The 22,178-nt window shown below is 42.9% G+C and overlaps 1 protein-coding gene across 2 annotated transcripts in view; it reads right to left on the bottom strand.

Moving 5' to 3' along the window:
* PRKAR2B (protein kinase cAMP-dependent type II regulatory subunit beta) overlaps window positions 1-22,178 on the bottom strand; it is a 228,105-nt gene that overhangs the window by 136,824 nt on the left and 69,103 nt on the right. For both annotated transcript variants that reach the window (XM_019509416.1, XM_019509417.1), the window contains exon 2: window positions 2,093-2,128. In XM_019509416.1, the coding sequence (XP_019364961.1) occupies window positions 2,093-2,128 (36 nt within the window). The remainder of the gene's footprint in view (window positions 1-2,092; window positions 2,129-22,178) is intronic.

A 22,178-nucleotide genomic window follows, 5' to 3' on the forward strand; every position in this document is an offset into this window, starting at 1 on the left:
CCCTGCCCGGCCCCATCCCTCTGGCACTTTATAAAAAAAAAAAGCCCCGCACTCACCTGCTGCAGCAGCGGTGATCAGGGCCTCTGGGGGCTCCTGACAGAGCACCCCCCATGCAGCGAGGGGCTGTGGGGGGCAGTGGTGATCACCTCCCTCCCCCTTCCGCTTGGCACCTGTGCAGCAGCTGTTGCATTGCATGGGTGCAGCGCAGCTCAGCTTTGAGCCTTGGGCCCTGGATTTGAGCCTTGTTCCCAACAGAAGAGGAGCCTCCCCACTACTCTGTATCCAGTAAATATTAAATGCAAAGTGAAGTATGTCACCTTCAAGAGAAGAGACTGATTAATAACTAAACTATGACCTGGTACTTAGAGCTTTTCCTCTTGAGTTTCTGCTAAGTATTTGTTCTTGCATTAGTTCAATGAAGGATACTCAAATATCCTTCCTATATCTGTTGGAATTAGTTGTTATGTTTAATGGTTAAAACTGTTCATGTTTGACGCATATATAAAACAAAAAACATGCCAATTACATGTAGCAGCTGAAAACCTCACATCATTTGGATTTTTCCTCATGTCAGGAGTTCACAGAGCAGCTTTTAGTTGAGTAGTCCAATGGGTTACCAAGAAAACAAACATTTGTAGTATAGCATTAACAGTGAGATTTACAGGAAGAAAATTTTCTCTCCACAAGACAAAAAAAATATACTATGCATTAATGGTTCATAAACATAAAAAACACTGTTTTTTGCAGAAAGTGGCCAAAACCACTGATGCATGCTTATTTTCTTGCCAGTGTTAAGACTTAAAAATAAGTGCTGATTTCCCTATAAATGTAGAATCTAATATGTTTCCATCTATTAAAATACAAAGATTTGTCATACCTTTGTTAAAAATTTCCTCTAATGGAAAGTGAGCGATCAAATACTTTAATTAGCACTATAAATATCTTCACTTTTATGAGTTCTCATATTTACTACCCATCATTATATTTCATAATCTACAGCAATGCAGTGTCTTATGAAGTCTATCTATTAGCAGATACATGAAAAATATACTGTATTTTGAGATGAATTATATTTGTTTATTGTGTCTTCACTTACCACAGGCACTCTTCTGCTATGTGACATTATATTTATTTTACACAATTCCTGGTTTCAATATGACACATATTTTTATATACAAATAAGAAGCATTACAGAAAACTTGTCAGGAGATAAGCTAGAGATTTTGGCAGTCAACTTGGAATTCTGAAATGAGCACTTTACCTGATTATTTTTGCTAACATAAGTAAGAAAACTAACAGTTGAAAAGTAAGACATCTAACAGTTGAAAATATCAGTTTTGTTATCCTTAGGATTCAAATTTAACATGATAAGACAAATGGAATTGGTTCAGATGCCCATTGCTGCCAACTCTCACAATTCTACCATGAGTCTCACAAAATCTGGTGGTTTTTTTTAAAGCCACATCTTTTGGATTCACATAATTTAAACAAATAAAAGCTAAGTTAGCCATCAGGGCTACAAAAATACCTTAGAAACATGAATCCCCAAGGCTGTTATCCCAAAGTATTAATTAAAAAACTTAGAAGTTGTGTTTTTTTCCACCTAATTATTTTGGAGTTGATTCACTGTTTTAGAATGCTGAGAGTTAACAGTACTGCATTTCAGAACTTCTGTTTCAGGTTGCCTACTAATTCAGCAAGACAACATTGCAATCATTTTCATTCACTTCAGATTTTCAGTGTCTTCTTAGTACCCATTAGGACTAGAAACATACTTTTTTTTAAAAAAGCTTCAATTTTTGAACAATTTTGTAACACTGGAAAGATTCTACATAAATTTCAACACACCACATAATTAACATGGAGTAAACTCAAGTTAGCTTTCTTTGAACATATCTAATTAACCTTACAGTACAGGGGTTGCCAAACCACAACTCACAAGCTAAATGCTGCCCTAGACAGTTTACATGCAGCTCCTGAAGAGCCATTTTATAAAAATTATTATTTGGCCACCTCTATTATAGCAATTGTCAGAATCATCATTATATTTTAATGTTAGACCATTAAAACATGTAACTTTAATCAAACCTACCTGAGGCCCGTCTGGTGAATCGGTTTATTACTGGAGCTAAAAGAAAGGGAAAAAAAAGGTAAAATTTAATTAGTTTATTATTACAATAGTATAAAGATATAGAACTTTAAAAACAAAACACTGAAGTATGTAAACAATTAAAAGTTAGTATAGGAATCCATTAAAAATGTGTAGATTTTTAGAGAAATGAGTTTCATGTATACCTAACAAACAACATTTCAAAAGGCATGGTAGATAGCTGAAGAAATGAAAGTTAAAATATTCTTATTTTTTTCTTAAATGCTACTGCAGTCATGAGCTAACTGCTGCCAGTGACTCATGATGAAATATTTTATGCTTTCATCTATGAAAATAACTGTGACCACAAGATGCCAACTTCTACAATGATACAAATGATTAAGAAAATGGACTTCAAACTATATACTATGTAAAATTACATGTTAACTTATTGATGTTGTTGCATAAGAAAAGATCAACTTAGAATTCGATGTAAGAAGCAAATGTTACACTGGACTGATGTTCACGTAAGTCAAGAACAAATGACAAACACACACTGGGTGATCTGTGACTTCAAGGCAGAAGCAACTCTTTGATAGTTTAATGCAGAAATCAGCAATCTACAGCCTCCAGGCCACATATGGCTTAAGAAGCTGGGGATTCACAGCATTCAGCAGCAAGGGGCTTATTCATATAGCATGGCACTATCCCACAGCCAGACAGCTGGGTAGCAGGGCTGTGTAAAGCTTTGGTCGCTGATTCGATTTGACAGAGATTCAGCCCGATTCGGTGGCTGGATCTCTGAATCCAAAATCGAATCAGAGTACCCTTTAATCTCTCCGAATCGAATTGGAACTCTCCAAATCAATTCGGAGAGATTTGACGATTCAGACATAGACACAGCTTTAAATGTTTTTCCACATACCTCTGGGTAGCAGGCAGCTCGTGAATGCTGCGATGTTGGGGCGCATGGAGCGTCCCACAGAAGTGTGGGGAGCTCCCCAGCACACTCGGCAGCAGACCCAGAAGTGAACCAGAAGCACTTCTGTTCCACTTCCGGGTCTGTCAGAGAGCGCGCTGGGCCCCACCCCCGTGCCTCTCTGGCTCGGCGATTGGTGCCTCCTCGGCCTGAAGGGGCACCTGGGGTCCCCCTGAGGGCGATCATACTTCCGGTTCTGGGATCACCACCAAGCATGCGGGGGGGCCCCACCCCCCGCGCTCCGGTGGGACGCTCCATCCACTCCAGCACCACAGTGTTCACAAGCTGCACCTGGTACCTCATGGTACGTAGAAAAACACTTAAAGCTGTGTCTATGGCCAAATCACTGATTCTCTGAATCAGAATCGAATCTTCAGATTCAGCCGAATTGAATCAGGGACAGTGATCCAAACTGACAAATTGAATCACTAACCCCGATTTGGGCCGAATCCAAATCCAAATTGAATAGGGCCCACTTCACACATCCCTACTGGGTAGCGAGGAGCTTGACCCATGCTATGCTGCAGCTGGCTGGCAGAGGAAGCAGCAGTGGAGAGAAGCAGTGACAGCAGCAGCCTAGCTACTGCCTAGTTCAGACCCGAGCTGAGCCATTCTGGCCCATCAGTAGAAAACATTGTCAGCCACTGAGTTAATGAGATTAGACCATCTACAACATGTGTGACATTAAGATTTTAAATGTCCCATCTCAAATAGTACTAACTGTCCAAGGTTTTGACCCAGGTCAAAACAGGAATGGCATGGCCATTTACACACACAGCCCTTCCAAGCTGTATTGCTGCTCCTCCTCCAGTACAGAGTGACAGGCTTATCCCTGGAATTAACTTCAAAAACCTTACCACAGCACTACATGCCAGGAAAAAGCATTAGCATATTTTATCCCAAATAGTTCACAACTACTTGAACTGGGAGAATAGATGTGTATGTCTGCAGGATCTCAGGACAAAAAGCTCTCTCCCAGCAGAAATGGAATCTCTCTTTACAGCCTTAGAAAAGATTCTGAGTTTGCTTCTGCTCTTAACAATCTGCAGATACCGATTAACTTTTTCTGTCTCCACTTCAACTTACCACCTCTCTCAAGAGCTGCTAGGACTGGAAACCAATGTTTGTATATTATACCATCTAACCAGAGCCTGAAGTTTGCTTTTAATTGATAGAAAACATTGGTGTCTGACACTAGTGGCTTAAAAGATATCAACTGTCACGCTGGAATTTAAAAAGATCAGTCTGGAATTAAAGAGGAGGGCAAGATGATAGTGGTATGATCACTTCAAAAGTGTGGGTATCACCTACTTTAAAAAATAAATAGTCCTCCTCATAGTTTTATATGAATATTAACTTTATTAAATGACAACTTGTATATACAACTAATATAAAAACATTGAACTTTTCCTGTTTTCTCCACTTTAATTCATTAAGATTCATATAGAACATCTACGCTATAGAAATGTAGATAGATTGAATGTAGAAATACAGAACTGCGTTAGAACCAGTGAAGCCAAGAGCCGAAGCACTGGATGCAAACAGGCTTTGATTTCTCTTAGGAGGAACAGCCACAGAAACAGTACAAATTCTAATCGAATTCACAGGTGGTTTGTGCAAGTCCATATGGTAGTGATAGGTCCAGGTAGGCAGAAATGCACCAAGAAATCAGTTTATTTCCTTTTGTATCATGGAGTCTCTCTCACACCCTGAAAATAAATAATGCAAATCTAAAAAAGTGAGCATATACACAATATCCAGTACCTCTCAGCCGTCTTTCAGGCATTCCCATTGCTAGCATATACAGCCACACTCCAGCAGAAGCTCTAGTAGAGGGCTAAAAATGGAATAGGTTTGCTGTCATTTTGAGTATAATGTGTTTATCAGGTCGCTAGGGCAGACTCACACTAAAACTACTGGTAACACTTCCCACACGAGATATATTACTAAGGTTTGTGGTTCTATTTAAACAACAATAAACTTGAGCCATCATGAAACTTCAAATATCATCAGAACTCATTTATATAATCACTTCCTCATATTTCTTTTTGTTATCCTTGTTTCGATTTGTCCCTAACTCCCCACACCCCTGCCTTAGCCAGTCACCCTAACTCAGGGGTGCACAAAATATAGCTCACAGGCTAGATCCAACCCGCCAATTAATTGTATCATGTTCCCACAGCACTCCGCATAGGGCTGAGCCCTGCCTGCTCCCACCCAAAGCAGCCTGCACTGCTCTCCCACTCATATGCAGCCCACGCCCACTAAAGGCCCTAGTCCCAATCCTAGCTCCAGCCAATGTGCACAGCTTCCCAGCAGGGCTGCTCACACTTCTGCAGCCACTCAGGTACTGCTTAGCTCCCCCCACCTCCAGCTGTTCCTCCTCCTGCCCTGCTACACCGTTCTGGGCAGCAGGTACCATGGGGAAGTGGTAGCATACGTGGGGCTACAGAGATAGACTGTTCTCAGTGGTGGCAGATGACAGAACAAGGAGCAGTGGTCTCAAGCTGTAGCAAGGGAAGATTAGGTTAGATATTAGGAAGAACTTTCTCACTAGGAGGGTAGTAAAGAACCAGTTACCCAGAGAGGTGGTAGAATCTCCATCCTTGGAGGTTTTTAAGATGAGGCTAGACAGAACCTTGGCTGGATGATATACTTGGGGATGGTCCTGTTTTGAGCAACAGTTTGGACTAGATGTCCTCCTGTGGTCCCTTCCAACCCTAATTTTCCATGATTCTATGATGCACAATGGGCACCACATGCCCAGCCAGGCAGGTGGGAAAGCTGCAACCAGGCAGCTCCTGCCCATGTGAGCCGGGCTCCAGCTCCTGGCCACTTTCTACCCACTTTGCTCCTCTAGTGTGATAAGCAGCCACCTGCAGGTGGCTGAGCTGGGACTTTTAGCTGGAGCCTAGGACACTGGGGCAAGAGCCACCCAGCTGTAGCTCCACCCTGCCTTTCTGAGCATGTAATGCCTGAAACATGTCCCCATAGCTGCCCTGTGCTACCTGCTGCCCAGAGTGGTACATCAGGGGAAGGAGCCACTGAAGGTGGGGAGAGCCAAGCTGTACCTGGACAGCTGCAGGAGCAGCAGGTGAAGCCTCATTGGGAAGCTATGTGCACTACCTGGGGCCACTGGCAGGCATGGGCAGCAGCACAGTGCAGGCTGCCCCAGGCGGGAGCAGGTGAGGCTTGGCCCTATGCAGCGTCCAGCAGGGGAGGCTGTGGGCCTGATATGGGAGAAGGGTTGGGGTCCATACCTGTACTGCACCATCTGGGTGAGCTCTGCTGCATGTGCCTGCTGCCCCCACCATCCCTGGTCAGCTCCTGGGACTTAGCTCCTGGGCAGCCCCCCACCCATACACACACATACACACACCCAGCCAGCCCCCACTCCTTCCCCCACACACAATATACAAGACTAAGACTTGAGGTATTACGCAATCACTTCTATATACACTACTCAATTAAACATAAATCAGGACAAAAACTACTCTTTGAAATAAAATATGTTATAGTAGAGTTTGTTATTTAGTATACAATTTATTTTATCTATAATTGTTAAAATGATATCTAGAAGTGCACCGATATATCAGTGCATATTGGATAAGCACTGGATAAAAGGAAAATTGACATTATTGGCAATTGGCTTTTTTGGCTGGTATAGACGATAACGTCACTGATAAATGTTGCATGCGTGCATGCAGCCACAGCATGCGCACAGCCAGAAATGCAGTCCAGCAGCTTGGAGAGAAGCCTCTTACCAGTAAGTCTTTGGGGGGGAAGGGGTATGGGGGAGGGAAAGAACATGGGGGTGGAAGGTAGAGGCCCCCACAGTGAGGGAGGGAGTGGGGCTGGGGCAGCGGCAGGTGCTGCCCAGCTAGGGCGGGGCAGGGTGCAAGATGGAGCCACAGGCAGCTCATCTGGGAGGGGCAGGGGGGTGGCTCCAGCTGCTGTGCACTGCCCTGGGGAAGGCATGGGGGTGCCTCCTGGATTTGTGTACAAGGTGAGGATTTCTGTGCACTGTGGGCTTGGAGCCAGGGGCTGCACCAGCTTCTTTTTGGCAGGGGGGCTGGGCTGGGGCTGCACTCGAGGTGAGTGGGGGGAGTGGGTGACAGTGCTGGAACTGGTCAAATCTGAGGGGCACATGCCCCCCATGCCTCCCCCAGACCTGTGTGCAGTGGCAGGGAGCTCACCTCCCCTCCACACCCTTCCTGGATGAGCCACCCACAGCTCTGCCCTGCATCCTGCCAGCTAGGCAGTGCCTTCCCCACTCCCTCCCTCACCCTCACCGTGGGGGTCTCGATCTGCTCCCCCCACACCCCATCCCTTCCTCACACCCCTTTCTCCCACAACAGACTTACTAGCTGGAGGTTTGTCTCCAAGCTGCTGGGCTGCATACTGGCTATCAGATTCCTATTGGCTGATATGGCTGGTTAATAATTGCCCATTGGTATCTGCCCAAAAAATCTTTATCAGTGCAGCCCTAATAATATCTTTTAAAAGACTATGTTCACAGTCCTTGCCAGCTCACCAAAATTTGTTAAGTGGTCCACGAGCCAAAATAATTGCCCACTCCTGCCCTAACTTGTTATTTCTTCAAGGTACAGTTTTTCACTACACAGATTTCCCTTGCTTTATGCGGGTTCTATATATGAGAATTCAGTCTTATCCAATGACCCTTTTTATACCAAATATTTGTTATATGCAAGTGTGACAAAAAGGGGCAAACTCCCAGGCCCGGTCTTGGCATCAGCCCGCCCCCTTGTCTACGGGCAAGCCACCCACCTCATTTTCCTGCCACACCTTGTTGTTAAAATAATAAACAGATGGTATTAGGTGGGAGGCTGCCCTTCAAGCACCCTGATGACAAAGGACAGTTCTTGCACGACTCCTACCTTCCCTTATCGTGTCCCATGCCTCACAGACAACACACACAGTTTGGTAAATCTCTGGCTTGAGGTCAAGCCAAACTCAGTACATAGTTAGGCCTCTAGCATACTGCCCTGGTGGGGCCTCACACACTCTGCCCCCCCCCTCACTGGTGCCTCTGACACTCCGCCTGCTCTCACAAGGCCTCTTTCACACTGCCCTGTTCTGGACCATATAGAGTCCCCTGCTCCCTTTGAGCGATCACATAGGCCAGCTTAACTCTTTACTCCTTGGCCAGCCCTGATGCAGCCTTTTGGGTCTCTCCTGTGACCCTCATCTAAGCAGTGGCTGGGCAATTAGCTGAACTCTGGACTGATTTCATCCCTACCCCTTCACCAGGCCACTTCCTCCCTTTTTCAGGCCAACACTCTACCCGTACACTGGGGCCTGAGGTCTTACACCCCTATAGGCTCAGGTGCTCCTCTGTGAGCATGTCTGGCCCCAACTCCTTGGGTCTTACATCCATATGGGCTCAAGTGCATCTTAGCATGCGTGAAACCAAAAGCCGGATGATGGGGCTCCAGAGGCTGGATCTGGCTCACAGACTGCATGCCTGTGGTTCAGAAAACTGTAAACAAAGTATACTTCATCTTGCCTCTGGAGTTATTAAACCAAATCTATTTCATCTGACAGCCATTAGCTGCAGTTTGTGAAATGCTTTAGTGGTCATGAACAGGTCTTGGTGAACGTGTCCATATCACGAAAACATGTAGAACCTGACACCCAGACAGACACCACTAAAAGGATTCCTCAAGGTCAAGGAAAGAAAGGTATTGTGGTAAGACAGCGCTAATACTATACCTTGTCTGTGATTATAATAAAAGGATTAATTCCCCAGTGTAACAAATAAAAATAAACAAACCAATATTTAAAACAAATCTTAAAAAGTGTTTTGGAAGTGTTTTTTGAGGCAACACCGATTGGAATCATCAAGAAGAGGACAGTCTCTGTGCCAGAAAGTAGTAGTTACACTATTTTAAAAATAATGTCCTAGCTGGCTGCAATGGAAAGTTACAGCCTCATGATAGAGAGTTTATTTATTGTTTATTTAAAATTAAAGAACAATTCTACTAATTTATGAGACCATAAAATATGCAAACCTGTATGAAAAAGGATTTGAGGTATGTCCTCACTGTAGAGTCATCTCAGGTCATTGGCATCTAGCCAGAGCACCTAGCCTAGTTTGAACGTGAGCAACCCTACTGCAAAGCCATTTCAAATTACTGTTTGCTCACTGATGCTGAAATCATCTGAATATGTTACAAGAAGAATATCCCATGGTTATTGGTGCTGCAGTAACAGTTCTCTCTCAGATTAAAGGGAAAGACCTTCTGTTTCCTTTGGGAAATTACAACACGGTACTGAAGGATTATCAACACTGATACATTTCAACCTGCGTTCTCTCTGCAAAGAAGTGTGTAACTTGAAAGAAAGTGGCCTTAGAGTTTCACAACTCCCATATAGCCAGAAAGTCCAGGTTTAAAGTATCACAAAATTCAGATGAGAGTTTTATACATGGATGGGAGAGGAATGAGGCAACACACCAGCAAGTATTTTATCAAGCAGCTATGACACTGCCCCAAGATATGCTCAAATGAACTCTTCAGCATGCTGCTTATTTTTTGGTTTATTAATAAAAGTACCAATAATAATAGTACTACTGCAACTAAGATCTGTAAAGCTTATTTTGAAGTTTTTCCCACAAAGACCAAACTAGAATGAAAATATACTTAAAGTGGCTTTCAGTGCCATTTGATGTTTTCTGTTGTTTAACAGATGCAACGCTGTACTGCAACTGCAAATTGTGTTTCAATTAGAGGATCTCATTTAGGTGCATGATCTCACTGTAAAACTAGCTTGACTTCTTATATTCTTTGTTCCCACAAAAGTATTTTGTATGCTTTCACAAAGGGTCATCATTAATAATGGATGAGAATGAAACAGATTTCAATATTAACATCAAGGTTCTGATTAAATCTCTCACTTTGATATTAGGAAAGCTTCCACATGCTCTGGGAAACTATTTAGATTATGATGCACTATTTTCTTAATAATACTGTGTAATGGCTGCATATTCCAAACAGCCAAAGTGTGTCTGGTAAAAACTAAAATCTATGGGCTCCTATACGTGCGCAGGGAGGCTGCTCTGACATGCTGTAATTAATCTAGTCAAGTCATATGGCCACACTTCAGCAGATTCCAGTGTCACGTGTATCAGCATCCACCCGCTGAAAAATGGCGGTAGGGCACTTTAAACTCAAGCTCGTTGGACAAGTTTTACTTCAAAGCGCACGGCCACCATTTTTCACCATGGGGATGCTGATACATGTGATGCTCCAGGCACTTTAATTAGCACAGCTCTCAGAGCTGCAGTAATTAAAGTGCCTCCCTCGCCCTCCCATAGCACATCTATAAATGGCCTGTGTTTGCCAAATCCCAGTTCATACAACTATACACAGTTCCAGAATGTGTTTTATTTCTCAAGGTGATGTAGATAGAAGTAAGTAAATAGATATAGGTGGTATCACAAGGAAATAAAAGCTAGCTAACAAAGCTGACTAACCATTAAGTATGCATCTATCCCTAGACTTCAAGAGTAAGCAAAAACAACAACAAATTATATTTAGTAAGTCAATAAAGGTTAAAACATTTTCATCACTCAATGAACCAAGATCATTGATACTTCACCTGTGCACATTTTAGCGTTCAAATATCTTTTTATAAAATTCATCACATCTTTGCAAGATAACTCGCATCATTTCACAGAAGGAGAAACTAAGAAAAGGTAAAGTGATTTTTTCCCCCCTGACACTAAGCATCAGACCAAAATAGTTAGAAGAAAATCCTTACTCCCACTCCTACAGATAAGAAAAGATTAATAGTTTGGATGAGCCAAACTAATAAAAACAAGAGAAAAATCTCAGAATCAAAGGCAAGACTGGATACTGCATTGGAATGTGCATTTCAGTCAAACAAGTTATTGGGTTCAGTATGAGAGTTACTAGGTGAAATATGGCCTGTGTTATACAAGGTGTCCTTTCTGGTCCTAGCATATATAAAAAAAATACTTAAAAATATCTATTATACAAATAGAGGATGATTATGAAATTCAGCTGATACTCCTCAGTTGTCCACTACAGATACTCACAGCCACTCTAAAATGGTTAGAAGTTAGGACAAAATTTTAAGTCCCTTTACTCTAAAATGTTTTTTCCCCTCTCTAGTTATCTGATTCTGGCTGGTTTGTTCAATGACAGGTTGTCTGGAAGAATGACTCTAACTGGGGAGTTGTTAGGTCTACAGGGAGCCTCTCTTTCTTCCTTTGTGAGGGGCCAAAGAAGCTCTGAGGACAAAAAGCAGAACAGCAAGAGAGAAAAAGAAATCTAAGGAATATGCAAGCAAACAAAAACACAATCACGCAGAACAAAGATAAATGTCATCTTGTTTTCTGTAGCTATAGCACAGCTTTCCAAACAAATATGCTTCCCAATCTACAGCAATAATGTTAGTATGAAATTTAATGTATATATTCAACAGAATCCAGATTCCCTACATTTTTTTTAACAAATAAGCAGCCAAACAAGGCAAATGTACAAAAACAGAAGTTGTCTATTTCTTCTCTACAATTCTACAATTTCATTTTTAAACTGAATTTTAGAAGCCATTAATTTACTTTATGGGCTACATATCTTTGCCTTTTAAAATCCTAATAGAAAGATACTGCAAAATAGTATCTCAAGAACAGTGCCACAGCTCATCTCCAAGCACTACTGCATTATGATATACTAATTTCTTTCTTTAGAAACCAAGAGCTTGGCTTGCAGGTGAAGTTGCAAAGCAACTTGTAAAATGATACAAGCACTACATGGTCACTCATGCCATGAAAGTATTAAGATTAGCCTAGTTTTTAAAATTAAAAAAAAAATCAGATTTTTTTGCTTCAATCATATTTTTTTATGTAATTGTATTATTTGATTTTTTTGTAAGATGCTTTTAAAAAAAATAAACCTAGATAAAGATAGTCGTAATCTAAAATATATTAAAGCTCAAAGACATCATCATGGAATAAGGATTATAACTTCTAATGATATACCATTTGAAGCAATATATACATGTAACCTTTTTATTAAAAAAAGTTATAAATAGGTCACAACAGGCCATGGACTATATTAAGGGCCCAACCTTATGGGGTTCCCAGAGGCTCCTCTATAGATTAGTATAGATTAAAGAAAACCACTCTACCCAATGGGACTCAGTGCTCAGTTTAGAAGATCCCATTAAGCATCTCTGTGATGCTTAGTTTCAGTTCTCAAACTGTGGATTTGTCTCTCCAGAGATAACATCTTTGTTAACAGCAGTATATGGAGATGAGAGATAACAGACCTGATTACCTACCCATCAGCTCTGTCTCTGTAAATTTGTATACTCAGAGGTCAAGCCCTTACCTCTCTCTCTAAAAGTACAAATTTTCAAGAAATTAAATGAATAGAGGATTGTTGGGGCGGAGTAGAACTGGGCACGGAGGAAGGAGCTGTAGAAACAAAAGAGAAACATTTTGAGCAGAATATTTCAGAAGTCTTGAGGGATAAGTTTCTAAGTACAGCCTTTCCACTGATTTGAGATTGAGTAAGAGAATGGTATGGTAGTAGGGAAAACCTATCATGGCAGCAGGCTTTCCAGGCCATAAAAAAGAGAGACCCTGTTTGGGAATATTTTAATGAAGTTCCTCTACCTGTGGGTAAGACAGGCATGCGTGCAAAATGCAAACAGTGCAACAAAAATACAGGCTCCGGTTGCCCAAATGAAACACTATGAGAAGTGCTCCTTCTCAGAAAGAAGCTCCTTTGAAGATGATGAATGGGACATATCTGAACATGAAGGATCTCCAGGTTAGTAAACTTTATTTCATACTACTTTCTTAAGGACTGCCTGTCTTCCCTGCCCCTATATTTTGGGTACATTTCTGGACTACCTGAATTTTCATAAAAATGTTTGAGCAAAAATATAGTTGCTACTTTATGGAACTATCAGATTTTTAATGCAGTTGTAATACAAAATAATGGCTGAAATAGGCAGATCTTCCTTTTACAGTTTCACTTCTAAAGTCGTACCAAGTGCAATGAGTAATACTAAATGAGCAGTATTGTAGTCACTGCATTTATTTCTTTTGTTCAGGAGGATCCATCCTTAACACACAGGATTCTGACTATCCATCTTCAGCAGCAGCATCCTTGTCTAGTTTCAGAGTTATCTGCTGATGATACCAGTGTTCCAGTCAAATGCATGTCACATAGTATATCACTTGTACCAAAAAGAAAAAAAAAATATCATCCAGAAACAACCCTAAATAAGTTTGTAATAAGAACCAGGGTTGTTGGTTATAGCTGTGTTGGTGTAAGGACACAGGTAGGTAAGGTTCTTTGGGTAGATGAGATATCTTTTATTAGACCAACTAAATAGTTGGGGGAAAGTTCTTTGCAAGCTTTCAGGCACAAACACCCTTCTTCAAGACCCTGCTGCTGTTATGAGTTCTCCAAGGTAGAAAAGAATCAACATTAAACAAGAAGTCTGTGAAGATACAAATGAGTGGAAGTTTGGAAGACAAAAGGGTAGAGACAGGAGTGGGGTGAGGAAGGAAGGAAAAAGTGGGAAGGAATGCAGGTGGTCAGCTAAAGGCATGTTACCTGGTGTATCAGATGTCAGGAAGGTTGTAATGTGTCATAAATCCAATGTCTATATTAAGTCCATGATTTTTAGTATCTAGTAGATTTATGAAGTGAAGTTCGTAGGCTCATCTACGAAAACTTGCCCGCCTAACAAGAACCAGCAGATTACAGCAAGAGGTGGCTGATTAAAAAATTGCTCAGTTTCTTTCTGCAACAAACTCTCCTTTCCATTTGGAAAAGGAGAACACACACTTCATTGACAAGGTTCAGTCATTATGACCAGGATACAGTCCACCCAACAGACCAGATATAGGAGGCAAACTGCTGGATAAAGTATATGAAAAAGAAATTGGACAGGGGGCAAAATGTCTAGAGGGGAAAATTATTATTCTGATTACTTGATGGGTGGAGTAATGTCCACCATGATCCAGTAGTATGTGCTTGTGTGACAGCAAAAGAAGGGACTGTCTACCTTACAGAAACGATTGATACATCAGGAAATTCACATGCAGCAGAACACTTACAAGAAATAGCAGTAAAATCTATAACAAACTGTGGGGAAAAAATTCAAATGTCTAGTACACAGCTTTGTCACAGAAAATGCCACAAACGTACCATAGATGAGAAGAAATCTAAAAGAAAGGTAAGAAAGCCCCAAGCTAATAACCAATGGCTGCGGTGCTCATTTGATGCACCGTTTACCCAAAGACTTCTGTGCTCCAGAAATAAGGGCTAATGTTGTTGAAGTTGCAAAATACTTCCATAACAACCACTTTGCAGCAGCTGCTCTGAAGAAAGGAGGGGGAACCAAACTAACTCTCTCACTAGATGTGTGATAGAAATCAATTGTGGGCTGTTTTGAGCAATATACTGAAAATTGGCCTAATCTGTTAACAATTCATGAACAAAACTGTGACAATATAGACGGAACTGTCACGGCAAAAGTTCTCAATATTGGGCTAAAGAGAAATGTAGAATGGATGCTGACTACCCTGAAGCCTATTTCTGTAGCCTTGAACAAAGTACAAGGAAATCACTGTTTTATTCCTGATGCTGTGGAAATTTGGCAGGAACTGAGTACGACCTTGAAACGAGAAATACACAATGACAGAATTAAATTACAGGCATTAAAAAAACAAATGGATCAAGTATTATCTCCAGCTTATTTTCTTGTCAGCATTCTCACTACTGGTACCAGGGTCAATCCTTAATTGCTGAAGAAGAGAAGTTGGCTATGACATGGGCGTCCAGCAATCATCCCTCCATAATACCAACTATAATAAATTTCAGGGCTAAGAGTGAACCATTCAAAAACTATATATGTTTGCTGATGAGGTTTTAAAGAAAGTCACATCAGTTAACTGGTGAAAATCACTTAAGCACCTGGATCCATCAGACAGGACTGAAGTGATAATCCATCTTTTAACATCAGTAGCTTCTTCTAAAGGCATAGAAAGAATATTTTCTTCCTTTTGACTAATTCATTCTAAATTGAAAAATTGCTTGGGAACTGAAAAAGCAGGAAAGCTTGTTTTTCTTTTCAAGTTTATGAATAAACAGGAAGAGGAAGGTGAAGACTGAGTTTGTTGCATAACCCAGTATTTTAAGTTTCTTATGTTGATCTGACTGAAATAATCTATTTTTTATTTTAAAAAACCACATTTCACATTTATAACAAAAACAGTTAAAAATTCAAAAATACATATGCTTGTTTTGTTAAAATAAGTATACCTTTGTTGTTGAACAAAAATATCCAAAATATATAAGCTTGTTGTTTTAGTTAAATAAAACAATTTAAATGCCTGTTGTTTTTGGTGACAGTTGTTGCCCTTATAATACTGCATGGCAAAAATATCCCCCAGATAGCCACGATTAACCTAGTGAATTGGAGGTAGTTCACCTCACAATACCTTCACAAGTATCTGCTTCAATTAGCTTTGGTAATTAAAATAACCAAATTAGGGGTGCACCGATAAAGTTTTTCTTGGCCTATACCAATAGCCAATTATTAACCAGCCATATTGGCCAATACCGATCCAATAACTGATTTACAGGGATGCAGCTGGGCAGTGTAGACAGCAGCACCCTGCAAATAAGTCTGTGGATGGAAAGGGGCGTGGGAAAGGGAAGGGACATGGGGGGAACAGATCCAGGCCCCCACAGTGAAGGATGGAGTGGGGCAGGGGCAGGATGGAGCCATGGGTGGCTTGTCCAGGGGATTGGTGCCCCAGTGCTTAAAAATGGCAGCAGGAGTGCTTGAACTAAAGCTCGTCAAATGAGCTTTAGTTTAAGCACTGCCACCACCATTTTTAAGCACAAGGATGCTTCTAACCAGAGTGGAGCCAAGCAGGACAATGGTAGATGCAGGCTGGCCAATGTGGGCTTGGGGCACTCTGCTCTGCTGCCTTTTCCCCAGGGGCTCCCCATTGGCTGCGCATCCCCTGCCTGCCTGGCAGTGGAAAGCACAACTTGCTGCCCCCCACTGCTGCGGGGAGGGCAGGGAGTGCGCAACCAGCATGGGAACCCTGGGGCAAAGGCAGTAGAGCAGAGAACCCCAACAGCCCACATCTGCCTCGCTCACAAACCTCGGGAAGGGGGGCACATGCTCCCCCATGCCTCCCCAGGAGATGCATGCAGTGGCGGGGAGCTGCCCCGCCACCCTCTCTGTGCCCACTGGATGAGCCACCTGCAGCTCTGTCCTGCTCCCCGCCTCGGCCCTGGGTCCCATTCACCACCCTGGCTGGGCAGCACCCCCAGCTCCACTCTCTCCCTTACCGTGGGGGCCTCAATCTGCCCCTCACTGACATGCCCCTTCCCTTCCCCATACCTCTTCCCCTCCACAGACTGCACTCTACACTGCCCAGCTGCATTCCTGTGGTGACCACAACCGGGAGCCCCAGCCAGGAGCCATACTATATTTATTGGTGATAGTATTGGGTACACTGGTAAAAAAAAAAAGCCGATAGCCAATGATGTTAATTTTTCTTTTTTTGATGCCAATCTGATATGGCACTGATATCTCAGTGCACCTCTAAACAAAATCATAACTCAGTTTTCTGATGTAGCTGCAAAATTAATCTGAAAAAACATCAAAACTAATCACTGCTTTAAAATGTAGTGTACACCTTCTAAAAATAAAACCTACATCTATCTCTGAGTTGTGAATATATGTATTAAGGTTGTTTTAAACAACAAGAATGCACTTTTTGTAGAAAACAATGATTGAACCAAGACTTCCTGACCAGTGATTTAAACCAAATCCACCCTGCCTGGTACCAAGTTTTGCCAAATTAATTTCATTATTTGATCACTTATTAACATATCACTGCAAACAGCATAAACAACAAAACTACTGATAAGTGTCCAAACTCTTATAATCCTGGTTTGCCTGTCACATCTACTGATTGACCCCATCACTGCAGTATCAACAGAAGAGAAATGCATGTATAAAACCTTGTATACATCCACACACAACGATTCAAAGAAAGAATGGCTGAGATATTCTCCATCTCTTATCTGTTACAAATTTTCAACTATGCATAACTGTAGGTGTATAAAGCATTTCACATGCAAATACAAAGACAAGATCCCTGCCTGAAGGTGCTTTCAGCTTGTATTAGACTGACAACCCAGCACACTGAAAGGGTCTGTGGGAGTAAGGTTAATAGTGGGAAGAGGATGCTGCTCATGGACAGCCTATTTATTTTTCCATATGATCAGATCATAAGGCTTTTTTTCCATTTTTAATGAGAAACATAAAAATGCATTTGATAGATTAAAAACTTCTTTTGATGTCAGAATATAGAATTAGGTTAAAAAATGCTTGCTGTCTTCAACTGGCCCTTGTTATCTGAAATATGCATTATGTTGCATAGCACATCAAGGTACTTGTGCTTTATAAATTCATCCTAATATTGCTTATACTAGTGGTGCTCAACCTCCAGTCCATGGGCTAAATCCAACTTGCAGGGCTCCCCATGGATCCAGAAATTTGGGAACAGGGAAATCATGGCAGCTTCAATTTCATGTGGTGCACAGTGCTGGATTGAACCTGTGGACCACCTCACACTGGATTGAGCCCATGAACTAACACCACCCACAGGTTCTGACTTGCAGACATAGCCTGTGCCACTCAGAGGGCATGCTGGGCCAGAAGGTTGAGCACCCCTGGTTTAAATCAATATATTTTATCACCATTCTACAATAAACACTCAAAGTGATTTAGCTTAAAGGAAAAATATTATTTGAGCTATAATTTCCAGTTCCAACCTATATCAGAGACTGCAGCAAGTAACAGCTCCCAAGAATTTACCAACAGACAAAACTGAAGCTGTAAGGAAACCCTGCATTGGTGACTTTAGTGGCCCTACTCCAAGTTTGTCCGGCTTACTCAACAAGAACATGGACAGATGAAATACTTCCATTAATGTAACTGGAATTAAACCAGTGTAAAACATTTGTAGAAAGACAACGTACGCCTCTAAATTGTTACAGAATTACCCCAGAATTAATGGAGAATAAAAGAATATCTGTATAAAATGCACTAGTTTGATGCCAGTCAACCCTACTTGCTTACCCTATTGACCAAGGCATGTGTTTGGGGGCCCCTCTATACATGCAGGTAAAGGTGTGATGGGATCTACTAGTGAACAGCAGCATATCACACTTTGCTAGGCTTCTCCTGGCTTTAGCAAACCAGTGCCTCCACTGCCCTTCCATCACATGGACCACTATCATGTCCCCAGCACCTATACACCCTGAGGAATGAAGATAAGAGTTTAGCTGCACTGGACGCCTGCAGCAGCACAACCCCTGCAGTTCTCCTGCATTGCTGTGAACATGCCATTGTACTGGAGCCACAAACACCACGAATAGCATAATGCAGGTTGACCCACTGTGACAGCCACCTCTCCCCCCACAAAATGGGATTAAGACACCCAAAGAACAAGGCTGCAGGAGCCACCAGAAATGTCACCATCTCCAAGAGTCTGCTCAGACTAGGGAGAAGGCCTGACGATGGCATCCCAGAAATTATATGAAATATCAAAACTTATCTTCAAGGTCGAGGATAAACAATGACTGCTTGTTACATTTCCCATCACCCTTTGCTGATGTCTAGACAGCAGCTCAGGCAAAGATTCTATCAGAGCTGAGCACAGCAGAGAAGGACGATGACAAAGAGGCAGGATGAGTTGCTTGCAACCTCATAGTTCAGGACCAAAAGAGGTGGTAATAGCAGACAAAGATGGAGGGCTTCCAGGACCATAGTACTGACCACAGCACGATGCCACTCAGGTCAAGAGGGCTGCCAATATACTGGTAAGATGGACCAAGGGGTAATGAGGCAACTAAGAGAAGTCACAGTTCACCTGCCCCCCTTCTCCTCTCCCCACTTCCCAGCTGTACTCACCAATCCTGGATCATTTCTTAAAGGCAATTTATTGGCTTAATTTTGCACAGTTAATTTGTTTGGCTGATTGTTCGATTAAAAAAACTTTACGTTCAAGAACCCTTGCTAGCTCTTCTCTATCTCTCTTCATTCACTCTCCACACCCTACCCATGATCAAAGCAGTTGGACAAGGTCTTCCTCACAAAGTTATCCTGCTGTTTGTGGTTCTCAGTAGCAGCTGCTAAGGTGGCAATTGTAAATTTCTTTCCAGGGTCCAGTGGTCCTGTGTAAGACTTCATCAGTCGTACATAACAGGCAGGTAGTCTCCAGAATCAGGAAGCTAACTTCATTTATTTTGATGACAGATGAACCATGAGCAAACATTCCTCATATCACAAGAGAGACTAGGCTGCAACTGTGAAGGATCATTCATTTTTCTGTACTATCCATCAACAATGCAAATGAACCTCCATAGCAAAACACAATGCTATGCAACACAATGGAAAAAAGTCATTTATGTATTCAGAGCCACAAAGTATCCCATGTAAGCAGGTTTGGCACTATGACACCAATTCTGACAGCCCCTGGTGATCAGTCCTACCTGCTATGCCCTCCCAATTTTTAACCTACCTCCCACATCTTTTGGTGTTAGGTACTAGTTTGGGAGGCAGCCCTCAATCGCTGGAGTGGCAGCTTAGCTCCTTTTCTCCACCCTGCTCTACCCTGTCTGTCCCAATCAGCACTTGGCCTAGCAAACCCTGTCAGCAGCTGCCTGCAGGCTCCCCATGTTTGCTCCACTGTTCTGAGACCTATTTTTAGGCCCAACCAAACTCTGGCCCTCTTAGCCTGTAACTTAGTCCTAGGTGCTGCTGAGCCTGCCCCTTAACGCTGAGGTCTTGACAAGCCCAAATAATCAGTCTCAGTGTTGGGGCTTCTCACCCTCAGTCTGTCTTCCCAGGATCGCTACCCCTAATCAAGTCCTTCCTATACTGAAAGAGTCTTTTGGGGTTTGATTGCCTGTCTTCAGCTCTCTCTGGGCTTCTACCCTTAATGGAACCCTTTGGCTCAAGTACTTGCAATTGGATACCCGAGCTTTATCGCCCATGATCCACTCGCTCTGGGAAGTTTCCACCCTAAGCCCTCAACTGCTTCTTATAGAAGCTCCATCTGCAGTGTGCTTGGCTTAGACTCAGCCCTCTCCAGAGTATGCTTGATCCAGTTTTGGCCTCCTCCCTGGCCATGCTTGCCCACACCCTGCTCTACATACTGAATGTGAGTTTTCACACTGTTGGCCAGCACTCATGGAGTGCCCTCTATATACAGCACTTCTAGCTAGTCCAGCATTCACAAAGTGCCCTTTATATAAAACAGTTCTAGCTCCTTCTGGGACATAATTGCCCCCCATCTGCTCTGCCCCAGACAATGCATACACAAGGTACATCCCCACATGCAGGAGTGTGTGGCTGCCATGGTAAAAATATCAGCAACACAAATTTTTGCCATTGCTTTTTGCTGCTGTGCACACCCCTGTACATGGGATTGGTGCAGGGCATGTTGTCTGGGGGGCCATAGAGGAGGCTGGGGCCACCACCTGTGCTGGCCCCAGCAGCCCGTCCTGGGGACCTCCCAAGGCAGCAGCGGCAGTGATTTGGCTACTCGGAATCTAGCCTGCAGTCAATGTGGCTCTGGCCAGCCAGGCTTCAGTTTCTGGTGGTGCACACTGCTGCCATGTGCACCATGCTTCTTTTTCTAGAGGCAGGGTTTTTTTTTTACACTGGGATCTCCCAGTGTTAAAAAACCCACTGTGCTGCAAATTAGCAACACAGCAAACAGGTGCACGTGCACTATGTGTGGTTTGCTGCACCTGAAATGGGCTTGAGGTACCACAAACTGCATGCGTACATCTGCTGGGACACACCCACATGTCCTATCTAAGCACCCCCAGTGCTTGCAACAACCTGGCACCCCTCCACTAGGCACTCTTACTGGCTGTTCCAACCCCAGTGCCCTGTGGCTAGGTCGCCATAGGGTCCTCTCTGAACACTATAGGCCACCCCATGCCTCACAGCAAACTGGAAATAAATCCATGAAGTATCACAAAAAATTAACTCAGAATCCCTGTACCACAGGGGAAAAGATTCTCCACTGCTGGCTGTCTATTTCCTGCCAGCTCCATGGAGTAATCTTATTGTCTGTAGTCCCATCAGCCGACAACCTTCCTGGGGAGAGCTCCTCTCCCCTCTGTGTTCCAGGGAAGACTAAGTCTCCAGCCCAGGAGTTAGGCTTATATAGGCTTATCCCTGAGCTCCACCCACTTACAGCTACACACACAATAGAGCACCGGGGCTTTCCATTAGTATCACCAGCAGCCCCAAGGCTCTGCTGTAGCCCTCTGTAGCTTTGTAGCTCCTGCTCTTAGCTCAGCTGACTACAGCTCACATCTGGCTCTAAGTCAGCTGCTTGCAACTTTCTGCAGCTGTATAATGCTCCCCTCTCTAAGTGACAGGAGTGCCCTCTCTAAGTCCTCTGTTACATATCAATATCAGATCCTGCTATTTGTGCCACATAGGACTCTTGGGGAGTCCTATATGGACAAATCCACAGATGACTTCCTGAGGATTGAAAAGCCTGAAGAAACACAGGGCAAACACTTTCTTGATGGCCAGTGAATTTGCCCAAGCCAAACTGAGCAGCCACAGGCTACTGATACCTGGGGTTTGCCAATCTCCGAGATGGATATTACCATCCACTTTTCCATAGTCAAAAGCATGTGCAGATTGGTGGTCTGGCTCCACAATTCAGAAGAAAACTTCGCACTGGAGATCTCCAGAAAACTGAAGATTGTTCATTGTAAAGGCCTCACAATACTGTTGATCTCACCTCTATTACACCACCCTCTCCCACCAGTCCATATTGAGCAACTCTGCCCAGACGCTGTGGTAGGCAGTCTGAAGGGGTTCCCAAAGCATATCATACTCATATATCAGTCATGTGCCATTAACAGGCCAAACAGTTCCAGTGTTTGCCTTCTCAGAGACTCAGGTCACCGTAGTCTGTCTGGCACAGCTCTGGAAAACCAGCTCATGCAACAGACTAAGCATGCAGATAAGGATAATCATGGA

The sequence above is a fragment of the Gavialis gangeticus genome, unplaced genomic scaffold (assembly GCF_001723915.1).
Source record: "Gavialis gangeticus isolate Ggan-Ray unplaced genomic scaffold, GavGan_comp1, whole genome shotgun sequence".
NCBI classification, from domain to species: domain Eukaryota; kingdom Metazoa; phylum Chordata; order Crocodylia; family Gavialidae; genus Gavialis; species Gavialis gangeticus.